This window comes from Saccostrea echinata, unplaced genomic scaffold (genome assembly GCF_033153115.1).
Source record: "Saccostrea echinata isolate AGI-Se365-2 ecotype Australia unplaced genomic scaffold, CSIRO_AGI_Sech_v1 ptg000030l, whole genome shotgun sequence".
Lineage (NCBI taxonomy): Eukaryota > Metazoa > Mollusca > Bivalvia > Ostreida > Ostreidae > Saccostrea > Saccostrea echinata.
This window is the reverse complement of record NW_026889779.1, coordinates 33,477,312-33,495,999: the sequence shown is the minus strand read 5'-3', so window position 1 is coordinate 33,495,999 and position 18,688 is coordinate 33,477,312. Positions and strand designations below refer to the sequence as shown.

At 36.5% G+C, this 18,688-nt stretch overlaps 1 protein-coding gene across 1 annotated transcript; it reads right to left on the bottom strand.

Annotated features, from left to right (window-relative positions):
• Positions 1 to 14,727: 14,727 nt before the first annotated feature.
• LOC133197058 (uncharacterized) lies at positions 14,728 to 16,888 on the bottom strand. The gene is made up of 2 exons (XM_061332898.1): positions 16,863 to 16,888; positions 14,728 to 16,775 (listed from the first exon to the last, which is right to left on the bottom strand). The coding sequence occupies exons 1-2, from the start codon at positions 16,886 to 16,888 to the stop codon at positions 14,738 to 14,740; spliced, it is 2,064 nt and encodes a 687-aa protein (XP_061188882.1). The 3' UTR covers positions 14,728 to 14,737.
• Between the last annotated feature and the right edge of the window lie 1,800 nt (positions 16,889 to 18,688).

The window sequence follows — 18,688 nt, the reverse complement described above, 5'->3', positions numbered from 1 at the left end:
TTTTGAGATAGTTTAGAATGCTGAAAAGGAACCATCAAGGCAAAATGCATCCATTGTTTTACATAAATATATCAGAAAGTTTTAAAATGACATCAAATTTTGTAACACATGAATTAACTAGGTAAAAACATGAGTAAACTTGATACTAGTCAGTATCTATCTATTCCTGTCAAATATGCTCCAGTGGAAAGTTTTTTTCAGTGTGACAGGAAAAAACCTTCGAACCTGATAGATGTAGGTTAGGTTAGGGGACGCTATATTTGAAAATATCATGAACAATTAAAACATGTAAAAAAAAAAAAAAAGAAAAAAGAAGAAGGTTACATCTGTATCTGATATGAAAGGAACGTTCATGACTATTTTCTTAAAAATGTAATTTGTAATTTAATTAATTACATTCGCAAATTAATTGTAATTTAATCAATTACATATCAAAATCCTTGTAATGGTAATTTAATTGAAGGTTTTGGGCAAGTAATTGTAATTTTATTAATTACTTTCGTATGTAATTGACCCCATCCCTGCTTATGAAAGCTAGTATGACAAAGAAAATGATGTTTAAGGTTCATCTCCCCTCTGCTTATTCACATAAAATTTTGCTTTAATGGTTATGATTTTTCAAAAGAAAACTCATTTATGACCAAATTGCACACAATTTCAGCATACCTTGTGGGGTAAAATTTGACACAAATCACCTTTTGACAATTCTATAAAGGTATAATATCCATTTATCCCAATTTGAGTTATTTCTCTTATCAGAGGGGCGATGAATCTTATACAATGGTATTTGCTATAGCAGTTAATTTCCTCTGCATTTAATCTACATCAGTTAGTAGTGCAAAAACACTTTCAGTTATTCAATTCTATATTTTTATTGAATTTCCATAGTAATTGCATTTTGTATTGGAGCATTTTGACACCTGCAAACATTATTTAAACCAGTTATGTTTGATAGATTCAATGTCAGCATATTATTGCCTGTAAAATTTTAAAATAATGGAGCACAAACACATGCATATACTGGAGGCTTAGAAAGTTAATGTTTCAAATGCACGCAAGTAGGAGGCTTAAAGTTAGATGTTTGGGTAAAATACATGCATTCCATCATGTTTCTCATTATCACAGCTGCAGCATTATGATGTTATCCTGAAAGGTACCATTTTAAATCCTATATACAATGCATGACTAGCCATCCAGCCTATAATGGGTGAGACTTGCATATCATGATTCATGGTCCCTGTAACATTAATTGATTGTATGTTGTTTTACGTCCCATTCGAGAATTTTTCACTCATATAGAGACGTCACCATATACCGGTGAAGGGCTTCAAATTTTGACCTTTACTCGGCACTCAGGGCCATTGAGCAGTGAGGGATCTTTATCGTGCCAACGCCTGCCGTGACACGGGGCCTCGGTTTTTAAGGTCTCATCCGAAGGACCCGCAACTTTCACTTCAAAGTGCCGAGCGCATGGCGAAGGAACAGTTGCTACCCATTTTTTATCGACTTAGTCGCGGCCGAGATTCGAACTCACGACCTTCCGATCACGGAGCGAGCCTGTAACATTAAATATCACATAAAAAAAATATCAATGATCTGCATATGCCTCAATTTCATGCAACCAAAATACAGTTAAACTTCGTTATCTCGAAGTTGACGGGACCGCTGATGAACTTCGAGATATCCGGGGGTTCGACATATCGAGGGTTATAATTCTAATGAACTTCAAATAAACTTAGTGCAGTGAACATGCACTTAATAGTAGAAACATGTCAAATTCCTTCTTGTTTGAAATTCTGCATACGATTTCTTTAATAAACATGTACAAGTATTTTGGCATTAAAAAGATTTTTACATCCTCTTAATTCACAAAATAAAAACTTTGTATAATATGCACAGAAGTATAATCCTTCTACCAACTCGGCAAGTCAACCGATAGCATTGTTTCTCATGTATACATAACCGGATATCGTCTATGCATTGTAAATTTAAAAGCGGTGGCTGTCAGAATAACGCAAACGAAATATACATTCTTTTTTATTGGAAAAAACATGTTCATACATGTATAATCAGTTAAAAGAAAGAAAATATTTTACCATAATAAAATCAAATGCAAAGGAAGAAACATGCACTTTTGTCTAACTACAGAACAACGCTGAATTACAGCCCCTATAGCACAAGTTTTCACTGCGACACACGCTCACATGATGGTGTTCACTGACGATTGTAAATTCTGCGGGCTCATATTGGAAAAATAAATTCAACTGCATCAAATTACAGAATTTTGTTTCACGTTGATGTTTATAATTTTCGCTTTCAGATGCATAAACTATGCAAGCGCGCATATAACACATAGCATTAAATAGCGATTATCAAGATAAACGTACCCCAGCCACAAAACAATTAACGTGTCATCCACGCGTATGCATAAGACTCATACACACAACCTTTGGCTTGCATAATTAAAATCAAGGTAAGCCATATATACACCTCGTATAATTATCGCGCTATTATCTGTTGATCAAAGGTACCCAGGTAACCCGTGCGTGACAGACAGGTGGCTGTTATCAATAGAGCGTTCAGTTTACCTAACTGACTTGATCATCAGAGCGGAAAATTATCCTAACTTCGAGATAACGCATGTGATTTTAATGAATGGGTACACAATTTTACTTCGAGATAACCGGGGTATTCGACATTACCGTGTTCGACATAGAGAGGTTTATTTTAATCATTAATAAAGCAAATTTCGTCGGGACCGCGGTCTTACTTCGACATATCCGGGGTATTCGAGATATCCGTGTTCGAGATTTCGAAGTTTAGCTGTATAATACCTAAGAAACCCTACATCCCAAACCTTTTTCTTGCCACATTGAAGAAAAGGGGTTATATTGCTTCACTCCTGAAAATTTTATTTAGCATGTTTTTTTTTCTTTTTTCTTTGGTTGGTAGACAGATAAAATATATTGGCTGTATGATGATTTAATGAAAAATATTATTTTTTCATGTTAACAGATCAAAGGTTACCTGGCTTTCTGCTATCCCATGTAATGTATCCAACCAATATATCCAGAATTTTTATTTTTCCTTGGCTTGGTCTTAAACCATTGAAAGAAAAAGCATTGTATATGACATGAACATAATAAAGGTTGCAAATAAACTCTACACCCAAACAGTGATGGATTATGGTACTCAGATGACTATGTAACCCATGGTCCTATGGTTTGCAAGCTGTCATTTTTCTTATTTTGTTTAATACACCGAATTTCATCCAAAATATACAAAGATACATAGCGTTGAAGGAGATGATTACTGTTATATTACTGTTTGATCAATTGATAAAGTCCACTTTTCATGATTTTGATAAGGAGATTATATTTAATAAAAATCATGTCTCGTCGGGTTGCATTTGACAAATGATGGGAAATGTTGTTTCAGGGTTATATTTATAGTTAACACAGAAATATACGCTGAGTTCTCTTCATATCGGCTCCACAGATGGGACAATACCGGAAGGTGGGAGCAAACAAAGCACAGCAACATACGTGTCCACAAGGGAGTAAAGCGATTTGTAATTCTTCCTCTAAACAAATGTGACATTTTCCTGTAGCCTGAATCTCTGTGGAGGTTTGGTCTAGTAGAGGTTTGATATGAGGTGAAGGTTTGTATCCGTGCCGGAGTAATTCCTCAATGAACTCCATCATCACCCACTCTCGTCCTTTAATAATATTGATGTAAGGACAATTAGGGCTATAATAAGCATGTTCTACATAAGGATTGTCTGTAGGATTCCAGATGGTTAAAGTCAAACCACAATGAAAACATTTTGTGCAATCACTCCATCCCCTGTAATAAAATCCCGCTTTGGCATTGTCAGGTAATAATCCCTTTTAAAGACTCGGGCCATTTATCATCAAAAGTAGCTTCTCTCTTTAAGAGCAGAGCATAGCTGGGGTGATGAGGAAGTCCCTGTGGCTCCCTAGAATGAACAGCCATGACTGAAGATTTAATTGTTGTTTCCCCCCCTTATAAACCTCATCTTTGGGGTTTTCCCCAATAACAACAACACATTTTGAAATACAGCATGCTTTTAATAACCATAGGGTAAAGTATTATAATCATTCATGATCTGTCTCTTATCATAGACAATTCTATATTGTTTTTCTAAAGGTACTGTCTTGACTTCATGTTGACGAGTCCTCTGTATTTTGTAGGGATACGAGACTTGGATTTCATCAATTTCTTTCTTGAGCATTTTTTCTAATGTCTCTGGTGACACGATATTGGAGGCCCGATAATTAAGAGTCAATCCTTTGACTTTACACACGGAATTTCCCTTGGATGTGAGGTAAGCATAATTTTTGGGGCCTCCTGACATGAATTTGATAATGTGGTCCCCGTCTAATTCGTCGGTCCATTCTCCTAAACTGTTGCCAAGGGTAGGATTAAATTGTCCCTCCTTATTTTGGTATATGATACTGTCCGTATCGAAATAAAGGACCCGATTTCCTAAAGGTTGTAAAGTCTCGTAGAGGTGTAATCGGGCATGAGCGGTAGTGAAACAGGCCAGTACCACGTTTCCGAAGGGACACTCTTCTACAAATTCCTGTTTCTCTTGATAATTCACCAGCATCATGTCCGATTCTGCCTGCTCTTTATTTTCTAAGAGTTCTATCCCTTTGATGTCAATGGTCGAATCTTGTAAGAGTTGCTGTAATTCCTCTTCTTCGGTCTAGTATCGAGTTTTAGGTAATAACAGGCGTTGAGCGAATTTTCCCCACAAGCAATTTAAAGAGTTTGGCTATCGTTCTTCGCACCGGATTTTTTTCTATACTTAACAGGTCCATTCTAATGCCTTCTCTTTCTATTACTTTCGAATGTAATCTAGTTTCTGTTCCTCCGTCTGACAATCAGGTGGGAATCCAGACGCTTCCTGTTTGATCTTTAAGAAGGTATCGATGTAAGATCTGAATAAATCTTTACTGCTTTCTGGAAAATGCCAAACCTCTTAAATCCGCTCTAAAGTATATCCCATGTCTAGGGCTTTATGTAATTCTGTAGTCACCCAAGTACCTGTAAGACTGCGTTCCTGGTCTGTGTGTTGACATCGATGTTTAGAAGTAGAGTCCTGTCGTTCCGCACAGGTTCGACATAATGGAAATAATAACTTGCCTCACGTGCGATAAGGTAAAACGGGGTGATAGAGGCCTCGGGGTGGTAAGACCCGACAGTGAATGAGCCCGAAATAAGTTCTCAGGTACTGGAACTGGTCTGTAATGATCTGAGGATGGCCCAAAGGAAAAGGTCTGTGTTTTAACACGTAAGGGTATAAGGAACAGACGTCCACGTATCTCATGTCCCCCTCCTCACAATACAATCTTGTAGCATTCGTTCGGCCTCCGTACAGAGCTTCTCGGGGGTTCAAAGGATCTGGAATGTCCAGGTGTCGTAAATAATTCTGTAATGCCACATCTCTTTGTACTTGTTGATCGAAATCGTGTTCCCAGATACTATGTACGGAGTACCCCATTTCCTCTAAGACCGTATTCCTCCTTAAAGTTTCCTCGTGTAATTCCTGGTAAGTAAATTGTGTCCGGTGAGGATGAGTTTCGGTCTGTAGATTCGGATAGCAGGTAGGGCATCCGTGCCAATAGCATCCGTAAAATTCGTAGACGGTGCGAGTAGCTTCCTGGTATCCATCTACAGTATAAGTTCCGATCTTGACTTCTCCCCCGTTTCTAGCATGTCGTATGATAGATCCGCTCTGGTGACTCATCCAGGTTAGCCACCGACAGGCTTTGGCGGAATATTGACGCGCAGGCTGATACCCCATGTTGGGAATGATGGCAATGGTATCTTCGGGCATGAATCCTCGACGGTAAGCTAAATTGGCCGCACTGGCAAAAGTGATGGATTCCTGGAAGGGGTCTACATTGACCGAGCTCTTGAGGGTGGCTTTAAACTGAGCACAGCATCGTCGTAAAATATCGACGTCTGAAACACAATAGTCTAAAAATTCCTTCTGGAAATCAAACACTTTTCCGGCTTGTTGTTCGTACCATTGATAAAAAGCCTGTCGTCCACTTATAGACATGTCGTCCGGATTGTAGAAAGCTGCCGGTGGATAAGGCCCCACATAATTCTGGTTCTGTTCTGTATTAAAAAAAGTGAGGGAAATACCCTTTTTTCAGTTCGGTGAATCCGAAAGCAGAGGGCATTTTAGACAGAGCAAAAGGTAAAAAATTATAAGAGTCGATGAATTTCAATCCGCAGATTTGCATGGATAATATTTTACTGCCGTTCATGATGACCGTAGGTTTCATGCAGGCGGAATGCACCAGGTAATTTAAAATGAACTGTCCGTCATATCCTTTGAAATTGTGGGCAATGATGATGGCCTAGTCGTGTAATAAGGCGGAATTCTTATTCCCTGTGTCGGGCTGTAATAACCAGTCCATGAAGTGTTTTAAGGTATCTGGCCCTTTAAACACGTGTTGACGGGGTCCCATGTGTCGACAGTGAGGACAGGGATCTTCTATGGGTAAGTGCCCGCAATGTTGACATACGCGGTGTGCCACACATAAATTAGGGACGTGGATGCCGTTTTCCTGTGTACATTCGAAATCGAAATAAATGCAAAACTGTAATGTCTCTTTGCCTTTCTTTTTCTTTTTCTCAGGCATCAGTTGAACGTAGCACTGATGATCCGTGTCTACAGTTTTCTTACAGATCTTACATTGTTTCTGTCCTACGCAATGATGATGAGGGAGTAATCGTTTATAGGCATCCATTTCTCACAATGCTCGCATCGTCCCATTAAACTGCATACCGTTGTGGCCGTATTCTTACTGTGAGGCCGTAAATGGTTTTCGTAGCAAGTTCTGCTCTGAAAAAATCCCTGGCACTGGCTACATTGAATGTGGCTCCCGTCTGGAGGGCAGGGAGTGTCCGTTAAACAAAATGAACAGCGGTAAGGACACTTGGTACGATGGTCTGTAATGTTCCTGTACCCCAGATCGCAATGATCACAATAGTATTGATTGCCCGTCACACCTGGCATAGACAAAATGGCATCGTAATGATGGTCGTCTAACAGAATATTTAAACAAGTTCCATCTCCGCAGCCTTTATAAAAGGGCTCCAAACTGAGTTTAGAGGAGATGGACTTGAACTGATATATTTTCAGTCGATAGCGAGGGGCTAACATCTGTTGTAATTTTCCCCATTCTTCGGGTCCACAAGGCTGATGGATATCGCAGCCGGCTTGTTCCATGAGAGCTAGGGCTTCGTTTTTCTGGTCTGAGGATTGAGAATCTCCTAATCTCATGCGTTTCCATGATTTTTCCCAATCGGGTAAACTCTCTGGATTTTCCGGTTTTTGACTGTGTAACCGGGTGACTACAATGGCTCGGGGTAAACACAACACATCCCTAGGATTGTGGATCTGAAGGATGGATCGTTTCCCTTTCTTAAAATTCCCCTTATTGACCATCAGGTGCTTGGTATTCTGTCCCCCACTGCCTTCTGGATATTTGACGTGAAACATGTTGAATTCCATAGCGCCGTCTCCCAGTTTAAAATCTTTCTTGGATTGTTGCACGGCTTCTATTTTGTTTAAAATGAGGTCCTCGTTAAAATGTTTACATTGAGTAAACTCGTACCAAATGTCGGAATCCAGAGAAGGGTGGTGAATGTTCAGGCGTACATAATCGTTAGGGTTACACTGCATTTGATATTTGACATTTTGTAGCATGTCTCTAAATAATCGCCGAACAAAGCCTCTGTTTTCCTCCTCTGGAAATTCTTTAAAATTCACACTGTAGACATCTTCTTTAGCTTTAAATTTTCTGGAATGCCGGGCCTGATTGAGTCTCACTTGGTAATACTGGGAAATGGTTTTTGGTTTCGGTGGTGGTGGTGAATGGGGTGGTGATGGGGATGATTCTTCTTCTTCAGGTACATTCCTTAAAACCTGTAGGTGTTGGTGTCGGTTGGCTTTGGCTCTCTTTAATCTTTCTACCAGTCTTGCATTTTTTTTTCCTGAGAACTAATTCTCTCGTTCTCTGTCGAGAAATAATTCTTTCTAATTCTTTCTCCCGTGTTCTCCATTTCATAAGTTGGATACTATGTAAGTTTCTTTTCATGGCACTGTCAAAATCCATGTTCAGGGGAAAAGAACTGACAATGGAATGAGCTCAACGTCGGAAGAATGCTGTATTTATACAGTGTATGACGTCACAATGCATAGGTAGCTGTGATTTGAATTACTGCCAAGACGTACAGATAACGTACCCAAGATGTACCCAAGACGTACAGCCAAACATAGGTAAAACGTTAGCGCATGCTAAGCAAGACTGAAGGTGTTGATTTTTGCACACGACCCCCTTTTTTCCTCCTTATTCCATAGACTTGGGTTTTTCCAGATTTAACCCCAAATGTGTACTCTGTTGAAGCAGCCATATCCCACATATAAAGGTGAAATCACTGTCAATGCTGGTGGCCCACATTAATGTCTTCTTTCCTTGAAATATAATGTCAATAGTAAATGGAAAATTCAGAAATTCATCAGCACTTGGAGATAAAACTCGCTATATTTACCAACTATGATATTAATTTACAAAATCATATCTTTTACTTATCAATTCAATTTTAAAATATATATAAACATGTGTAGCAAAAAACAAAATTACATGTATCTCTGTGAAATTAATTATTATGATATAATTTACCTGATTTTAACAATCACATAGAAGAAGTAACTGAGTATTTCCAAAGGAAGAGTAGCCAGGATCAACTTCATAGAGTGCTGATTAACTGGTTAAACTGATAGAAACAAATATCTTTTATGTTGATGACTGTAGAAATAAAACCATTGTATTAATATGGCATGAAAAATGCATGTTTAAATACAAGGTAAAAATAATCATGAAAATATTTATAAATATTTAAAATTACACCACAAGAGAAAAGCACATGCATTTTACATGTTATTTATATATAACTAAAAGTTACAAATACCTAATATATATCACATTAACATTATTATCAGAGAAACCATTTAAGCATTAAGTGACTTTTTATAAATAGCAGATTCACTTTTCTTAAATGATACCTGTCTGTACAATATGTAAAAAAAAAAAAAAATACAAGCACGTAGTAACTACACAGTTTCTGAAAAACCAATTCATTACTTAGAAACGAAAGTGAAAATGACATAGTTTCTAATAGAAAAGTTGAAGCGTCATACCTTTGACGTTATGAATTTTGGACTAAAAAAATTACTTACATTTTTCTAAATACTAGGGTTTTCTGTGTAAGTATATGCTATACAGAATCGAAACAAAAGTCAATTACTAAGAATCTTTCTCTTTTGTATTTTTTTTTGGTTTACTTTCAAAAGTCTTATTACATTCCTAATATCCCTTTGGTCACCATTTAGTAAGAAAGAATACCCAGGGTGTTCAAACAAGGATCATTTACTTACAATGCACTGACTCAATATATATTTTACACGTAGATTTTTGAAATCACTGACTGCATGAGGTAAAAAAAGAAAAAAGAAGGGGGATACATATGAGTTAATTTACAGAGATTTTGATATTTAATAATTTGAGCTTGGTCCATTTCTGTTTCACAGGGATATTTTAGTATTGGTAAATGAAACTTTCAAGTATGAGTAACACATAAAACAAGAAATTATGCATGTTTAATAAAACAGATCTATATAAAATAAGATATAATTGCATAAAAGGCAAAATATGATCTGAGTGATTAATATTAGGTCACTGTGATTAAAGTTTCATAGAGATATGATAAAACAACTGAGAATGTCACTTTTTTTGGTAAAAGCATGTACACAATTATTATAAATTGCATTATTCATACCAATTTATTGACAACAGTCTGGATTTTGTAAGATGCTATGACCCTGCTCTCAAGAATATTTAGAATGTTGGTTCAACATAAGGAATTATGAGATTATATCAAAATTTCTTATTTTCACGCCAAAGGACTTATGTTATGAACATTTTGAGGACTCCTAGTATATTTTAGACAAACATGGCAGTGTTTATATTAATGTTAAAAAACATCAGGTCACATTAAGAAATACACAGTGATCATGGTTAATGCATACCAAAATCAGGAATTATGAGATTATATCAATACTTCTTATTTCCATGCCAAATGAATTAATATGAACATTATTGAGGACCCCTAGTATATTTTAAACAAATATGGCAGTGTTTACATGAATGTTAAAGCATCAGGTCACATTAAGAAATACACAGTAATCATGGCTAAATGCATAGATGACCTTCATAGAAAATGTAAAGAAAAGTAAGTCAAACTTACCAGAGATCCAAGTCTATACCCAGTATCTATTAAATAAACCAGTGAAATGATTTAATAAAAGGCGTATATTAAAACTTAAAAAATTCAGTGTTACTATTTTTCATTGTACAAACCATGTTGGTTTTTGGTGTGTCAAAACATGTAGCTGGAGAGGCTGTGAATGAATGGTATGACGTCACAATAAAGATTTGAATCGCTGCCAAGACGAACACAAGACGTACAAAAAAATGTAAGTAAAACATATTTTTGCACACGATTTCCCCCAAGGGTATATAAAGCAGAGCCGGGAGTATAAGGATCAGTCTTCAGTTAACACTTGGTACTAGACAGACGTTTAAGATGGCAGAGGAAAATTCCATGAATCCACCTGCAACCTTACCAGAGACACAGAATCTTATTGGAGTTAACGAAAGAAGTTTGATACGTGATATCTTAGAAGAAATGACCACGATAATGCAGGAAATTGATAATGATATGCGTAAGTTTAGAGAAGTGGTGATGCATGAGCTTCGTGAGTTTAGAGAAGAGATGAGGAATGAGATTCGTAATCTAGGAATGGAGGCAGACCAGGGAAAAATCCCCATTACTGTGAACAACAAGAGGAAAAACCTTAACACCCAGACAGAGAAGAAGCAGCAGCCACTGAAACTACAGAAGAAAAAGTAAAATTATGTATAATTTGAATAAATCATTCCAATTTTACTGTGTTATAATTTTTTTTTTATACTCAATGTGTGTATTGGTTTTCAGAAAATAGGTTACAGAGGCTTGCTGCTGTGATTGCCATGACGTCATAATGAACAGATTTGAATCGATACCAAGACGTAGTACAAACGTAATATCTTGCCTTTGGGGTGTGTACTAAATTCCTATATCCCTATATCCCCCTAGTGTACTAGGTTGACCCCCCTATCCAGGATCTTGGGGGAACAAAAGTGCACTCAGTTGACCCCCCTATCCAGGATCGGGGGGGGGGGGCAAAAAAGTGCACTCAGTTGAGCCGCCTATCCAGGATCTGGAGGGCGGATCTTTCGCCCCTGCCGGATCTAAATGACCCGGACCCAAAAGACCCAGCCAGCGAGGCTATCCGGACCCAAAACACCCAGCGGACCAGGCTTCTTATACTACTAACGGTCGAAATTAACCAGGTGGTCGAAGTTACACCATCCTAACCTATATCCTGACGTTAAATTCCATTTATATGGAAAGATTATGAGATGTGTGTAATGAAAAAAAGTCTTGTATCTATGCAAGTAAATTACTGCATAGTTACACCATTTGATAAATAAATACATCAATCAGTGGACGGGTTTGAACGTAAACCGTCTGATTTTAAATTCATTTATTTACCTTCGACCAGCCTTTATATATTCCAGTATTTTTTCCTTGCATCATGATAGGAAATTGACAAGTGCAGTCTACCCTTCAAACGAAATCGGCTCGACGTTTTCCGGTTTGAATAATTATGGAGAGAATGCAAGGTTTTCAGACTTGATTTTTAAGAAAACCGATACTTAGTCATTATAAATAAAATTACCATTTTTTAATTGACCATTAATTATAAAACCAAAGTATGGCATTATTAATATTAGTCATTTTATCCTTTGAAAATTTAAAGGGGGGGGGGAACGTGCGCCCCCCACGCCCCACCCCCTTAAATCCACCAGTGCTTACCTTTGCGAAAGTCTCATGGAGTCCATTTTTACAGACAAAATCTCAGAAGTTCCAGCTGCTATTATAAGTACAGAACTATTTCAACTTTCGTTTTGTGTCGGAATAGAAATCGTAAATCAATGAACATAAATTGATCATTTCATAATTTTGTTGTGGTGTATATTGGAAATGGCAGATCAATAAGTTTTAAAAAATATAAACAGATTTAAGTAAATTGGACAGTAAAAAAGTGTAGAGATATACTGGGTTAATGGCTGTACACAAAACTTGATTCATTCAAAACATTTATTATTGTAATAATCAGTCATGAATTGGTAAAAGATTAGAACATCAACATAATTCACTCGCATGTCGACATAAATAAGCTCCATAGTTTGCTGATGAATCTATGAATAAATATAAATTATTAACAGAAAATCTCTGAAGAAGCATAACACCTACTTGTTTAATTTATTCCCCATCAAAGAAATCTGCGGCCCCACCCCCTGAGCCGACATCCAGTAAAACAGAAATGGACGACCTAGAGAAAGAATTAGATCTAGAGAATATGAACATTGACAATGTAGACACATCAGTAAGTAAAGAGTTCTTTAGCTTTATAAATCTACCGGTAGATTAATTAATCACCTTGACCTAGTTATGTAGCCTTGACCTAATTTATATCTGTGCCTTGTAGGACCCTACAGGAGACCAGGTAATTTAGAACATCATGTTGACATGTTGGTTTTAGATTTTTATTGCATGTTACCTGCCCTACTTTTTCCAGTTATTTATTTGAAGAAACTGATCAACTTGAAGTTCTCTTATCAACAAAGTAAACATTTTTAAAAAAAGATTCTCAGAAAGAGTATTGTCCAAAAGAGAAAGATGTTTCAATGTTATATCCGCACTTTCTAAAGAAAGTTCGGGTATATTGGTGTTACCCTGGTCTGTTCGTTCGTCCGTCTGTCACACTTTCTTCTTAATCTAACTACTCCCACATTTTAAGCAGAATTTAATTCGTCTTTTAGAAACGGGGGTAAAAAAAATGACGTCTTTTTCTACAAAATCCTGGTTTCGTTTCCAGAACTCATCTGACATTTTATGCAGTAGCCTAATCATCTATTGGAAGATGATTGGTGGTGTCCTGTAGATTGTAGGTGTGCAATAAGGTTACGGAATTTTCATTTTCACCCTAGGGGTCAAATAGAGGTTGAATATGATGTTTTTCTCCAACCCCTGTTTCCAAGAACTCCCCATTTTATGCAGTAGCCTAATCATCTTTTGGAAGATGATTAGTAGTGTCCTGTAGATGTGCAATAAGGTTTCAGAATTCTCATTTTCACCCTAGGGGTCAAATGGGGGTTGAAAATAAAGTGTTTTCTAATACAAAAAGACCCTGATTCCCAGAACTCCTCTTACATTTTATGCAATAGTCTAATCATCTTTTGGAAGATGATTGGTGGTGTCCCGTAGGTGTGCAATAAAATTTTGAAATTTTCATTTTCACCCCGGGGGTCAAATGGGAGGGAGGGGTGAACAATGACGTTTAAAGTCTTAATGTCAAAGATTTCATGAGTTATGGTCTGGTTGTCTTTTTTCTTAATTTGACATTAAATACAGAAAGGGTCAAGAAAAAAAATGATGCAGCAAATCTTGTGTCTTCTATCCATGTTCCAAATTTGAATTCATAATGTCAAAGGGTTCTCAGTTTATGCCCTGAATTATATTTTCATGTAAAAATTGACCTTGACTTTATAATTGGGTCAAGGTAAAAAAATTGTTGGCATGCACCCTTTCTCCATACCACCTCTCCATGTTCCAAGATTGAAGTTTTAATGTCAAAGGTTTCTTAAGTTATGGTTTGGGGGTGTTTTTCTCAATTTGACCTTGAATAAAGAACAGAGTCTAGATTAAAATTTTGGTGCAGTTCATCTTGTGTAAATGTCTTCTTTCTTTGTTACAAGTTTGAAATCCTAATGTCAAAGGGTTCTCATGTTATAACCTGGACTATATTTTGATTGTCCTTGACCTTATCAAAAGGACAAGGTCAAAACATATTTTAGCCTCAGCCCCACCTCCATACCACCTCTCCATGCTCCAAGTTTGAAGTCTTTATGTCAAAGGTTGTCGAGTTACGGCTAGGACAAAATTTGATTGAAGAAGAAATTGACAAACAATATGTAGACTAGTATAGTCTACTTGTAGCATCAAAACTGTAGGAGGAGTAGAGTTTTATAAGAAGAACAAATTTGTTTCTACATTGTGTAATGAAATTTTCACATAAGATTCAACTTTTCTTGTCCAATGGTTCTTGAGAAGAAGCATTTTTTCTTATACAGTAAAGCATGCTTATAGCCAACATGAATTGACGCTTACAGCGAGGCAATTTTCATTTCCCATGACTTTAGAATATATTGTAAACTTAATGGACAGGATATGTATTTTTAGATGTATACATAAACAGATAATATGTTCTTTATAATTAAGCTATACAGACAAGTATAAAGGGATTGTCATCCTCTGAATCCTGTTTTTAAAATTGTTACAAAAACAATTTTATTTATACTAATATGGTTACATTTTCTCAATTAACTATTGGTGACTAGGTTTCATTAAAAATATCCAAATTATCCTTGCAATAATATCCCAATTTTTTTTAAATTAGGTAATTTCTCTTTCAGAAAACTTGAAAATGCAAAAACTGGATTCTTTATGTACCAGTACATCATCAAAAAACCTCTAAAAGTCTGAAAATTATTATAATGATTCTTACAATGGAAACTTTTTGAATTTCATGATATGGGTATTGTTTAAAAGATTGTTGGTACGAGTATAAAGCATCCAGGAGGTTCCCTGTCAACTGTTCACAGATCCCCAGAATCTGCCAGGATATGTCTCGGAGTCGTGAAGGAATATTTATCTCCTGATCCTGATGAACTAAGACCTGTAGATTGTGTAAGGCTGTTTGAGCTCTCATTGTATCCACATGTCTGCAGCACAGAACCTCAAGGAAATGAAGCTGAACCAATGGTGGGATGCACAGGGATGGCATAACGTTTTCTACACAGGCTTGCTGTTCCAGTATCAATTCATTGATGTAATTTATTTCATTGTCAAATTTAATGTCACGTGCTACAGCCCTCCTCAGCTTAGTGGACCATGACTGTCCCCCAACAGCCTCAGTATACCGTTCTTTCTGAACATTTTTGTTATAAATTATATGTGGCTGGGCTAACTTCATCTTTGTTAAGTCTATAAGAGATAAAGCTTCTTTGTATCTAAATGTCATATAAAAGTAAGTAGCAATATACAGCATGTCTGATACATACCCTAAGTGGGCTGCCACTATCAACATAAGACGACACATTTTATAAGTAACATACATAAGTTTGTTTGTACTCAGGTGTGTACTATTTAGGTTGTGTAGAATAAAAGCAAGTCTTTGAAGGAATGTTGCTGTACGCTTCTGCAGCATGACAATTTGAAACTGTGTTAGAGGTGATTGTATCAACTGTTCTACTGTTTGTAGGTATTTCATGCAGTGATGTAAATTTAATATGAACATTGCATCATTTAAGCGTATTTCAGTAAATAGTTCTAAATCAAACTCAATCTCAGAGATCAGAGTTTGTTCATCTGTACAGATGGATAGTGTGGGATTTTCAAAAACATTTATAACATACGGCCTGATAGATTCAATTTGTAAAACAGAGAATTTTACACCGTTTTCATACATTGCATACAGTCTAGTGAACAATTTAATTTGGGCTTTACCATATATTTTACCAAGGAACATGTTATTTTTTGGAATAAAAAAGTTAGGACAGGCCCCCTCATACACCCACTTAAGGATAAGTTTAAAGCAGACCCAGAAACATTCCAGGAGATTTTTTGGACACCAGTGGGACATTGTATTTTGTTGAATCACCCAGAAAACTGCTGTCTTCATGTGATAGGAAGACAATGACGTATCCCCATCACTTAATCCATTGTTTATAACTTCCTTTAAGAACAATTTAAGCAAACCGTACGTTAAGAATTGACAGTGATCCATTGCGCGCACGAGCTTTTGTTCTGCCAAAGCAAACGAAATTCTCCATTCGTCGATTTCATGATCTCCTGATTTATGTCCTATTGGTGCAAAATGACATCCATTTTGTAATATTTCATGAACAGTATTAGGACTTGGCCATGAAAGACATCTGTCTATCCAAGAAGAGGCAGATGGAGGCCAAAAATCACAGGCAAAACAGGGAGCATTATCATATTCTAACGTTCCTATAGATCCGCTCCCACACGGTCCATGAATTTTTGAATTAGGATTTATTGCAGAACACATGACCTGTCTGTACCTGGAGCTAGATAAATATAGTGTGTTATTTATTGTAACACATGCTGCTTGTAGTTTTTTATATGTGCTTGGCGAGAGTAAATAGAGCAGAGTATATCCTGGGGGACTTCTAGAACCGTCAGAAAGAATTACTTTTAGACTTCCTATTTTGTAAAACTGTATCTGAAACAGTTCCCAGATCACTCGATGGTCATTTTGCCAGAACATGGTGTCCTCGTCTGATCCTTTCATTCGGAATCCCTCTCTCTTACTTCCAGTTGTCATAATTGTGTTCTCATCATTGGTCTTTGTCCTGTTCCACAATAGCTCTGTAATGTTTAGTAGGTCTCTCCTCATGGCGACTTGTTGTGAGGTCCCCACCACACGACACAATCCCAAATACACTGACTCTGATACATGCTGTGTATCCGGCTCACTGACAATAAAGACAGAAGTAAGTAAGAATAAATTTTAGATCTGTTTATCTTAGAGGTAAAACAATTTAATGCAAATGTTTAGTTACCTTTGTACTATTATGATGGAAGACATTTTTCACCGGCAAGTTCCAACTCATGTGATCATTAATGGCACCAGCTAGTATATAGTTGATCATAAATGGCACCAGCCAGTAGTTGATCAATGAAAAGAATCATTGAATCATGGACGACTTTTAAATGCTGACGACGGAATCATGCTCTGTCATACGACCAATTTAAGTGTTTTGGATTTGTAATTTTAACATATGTTCTATTCTTCAATTTCGACATATATAATTCAACATTTGGAAACTTATCAGGGATCACAATACGAACAGCTGAAGAATACTATGTTACAAATGATAATTAATTGTAGCCATTTTTTTCCTGAAGCCGTGTCATTGATTTTACTTTGAAGGGTACATTTGCCCTTGACTTTGTTGTCTGTTAAGTCTGCTAACCTTACATTCGTAGAATCTTAAAAGACAAGACATTGATTGTTGAGTCTATTGCTACTTTAGAGTTATCATCAATTCTGATATATGAAATCATATAATTATTCTGTTGGTGAAATCCGCATGATACGTGATATCAGCAATTCAGTTTTTAAATTTCTTAATTAAGTCAGCTATCCTATGAATAGGGGATATCGCAAAATAATCAGTTATATTATACTTTCATGTAAATTAGTTGAATTTGATTCGTCGAGAAACATTTAATGTTAAAAAACACTATTACCCGTTGAATAATGAAGCCACGCCCTCCAGCGTAGCAACAGTTAACATTGCTTGACGACGGGTGAGGTGATATTCCAAAAAATACTGACTGTGCAGAATTTATACACGGTTCACTGTTACATGTATTTGTATAAGACATTCAGTATAATATAATAAATATTGCATGTAGTTAAATGTAACATTGAAAATTTTCACCCCTCGAAAACCATTGTCAACCTCGGCTGCGCCTCGGTTGACAATGGTTTTCTTGGGGTGAAAATTTTCAATGTTACACTCAACTACATGCAATATTTATATAATATCACTTAACCAGATCAGTAATATTGTTTTATTATAAATACATGTTATCACCAGATAAAAAAAAAGTCAAGACGACGAACAGCAATCAATCTCAAAAAAGCTACAAACACAAATAAAACACGCACCCCTCAAATATTCAAGAGGTGGGATCAGTGCCTAGAAGGAGTAAGCACCCAATGTTGACCGGTCACACCTGCCGTGAGCTCTATGTATTGTTCAGGTAGATAGAATATTCCGTAGTCAAATATAGTATCAAAACGAAGGCATAACAATTGGTATGAAACAAGACAGCCAAAATACGACCCAGTGATGGGTTATATTTGTTAACAAAGTCATTATGACGACCATAGAATTTACGAAATACTGACTTTAAACGAGATTGTTAAAATCCCTGTAACTTCAACATATCTGTCAGTAGCATATTGATCGTACTTAGAGCGTGCTCTTGAGTATCGAATAAGTTGGGAAGAGTAAACACCATGTGGAGAATAGCAGAATATTACTATTTAAATAAGGAAAGTTAACGATGAAAAAGCTAAGTCATCTCGTTTGTCATACAATTTATAGTTCTTAGTTGGCCCTTATTTTCTATAGTCAGTAAAACATCTAAATTTATATGACACAGATGAGGAAGACTATGTGGTGTCTTTTATTTTAAGCTCATCGGGATATATCGAGTCGACATATAAATGGAAATAAATAGTAATTGATAAAACATCGTCGATATATCTGAATGTCGAATTGAAGGCCACAGCAAGTGTTTTCTTCTTCACATGTAGACGTTTTCGAATAAATCCTGTCTCTTAGGAATATAAAAACAGGTCGACTAATAAAGG

Excerpts from the sequence above, each read along its gene's own strand:
- LOC133197058 (XM_061332898.1), bottom strand. The coding sequence starts at position 16,888 with ATGTCTTCCATCATAATAGTACAAAG. Across the intron at positions 16,776-16,862 it reads TCCATCATAATAGTACAAAG|TGAGCCGGATACACAGCATG; the intron begins GTAACTAAACAT and ends CTTTATTGTCAG.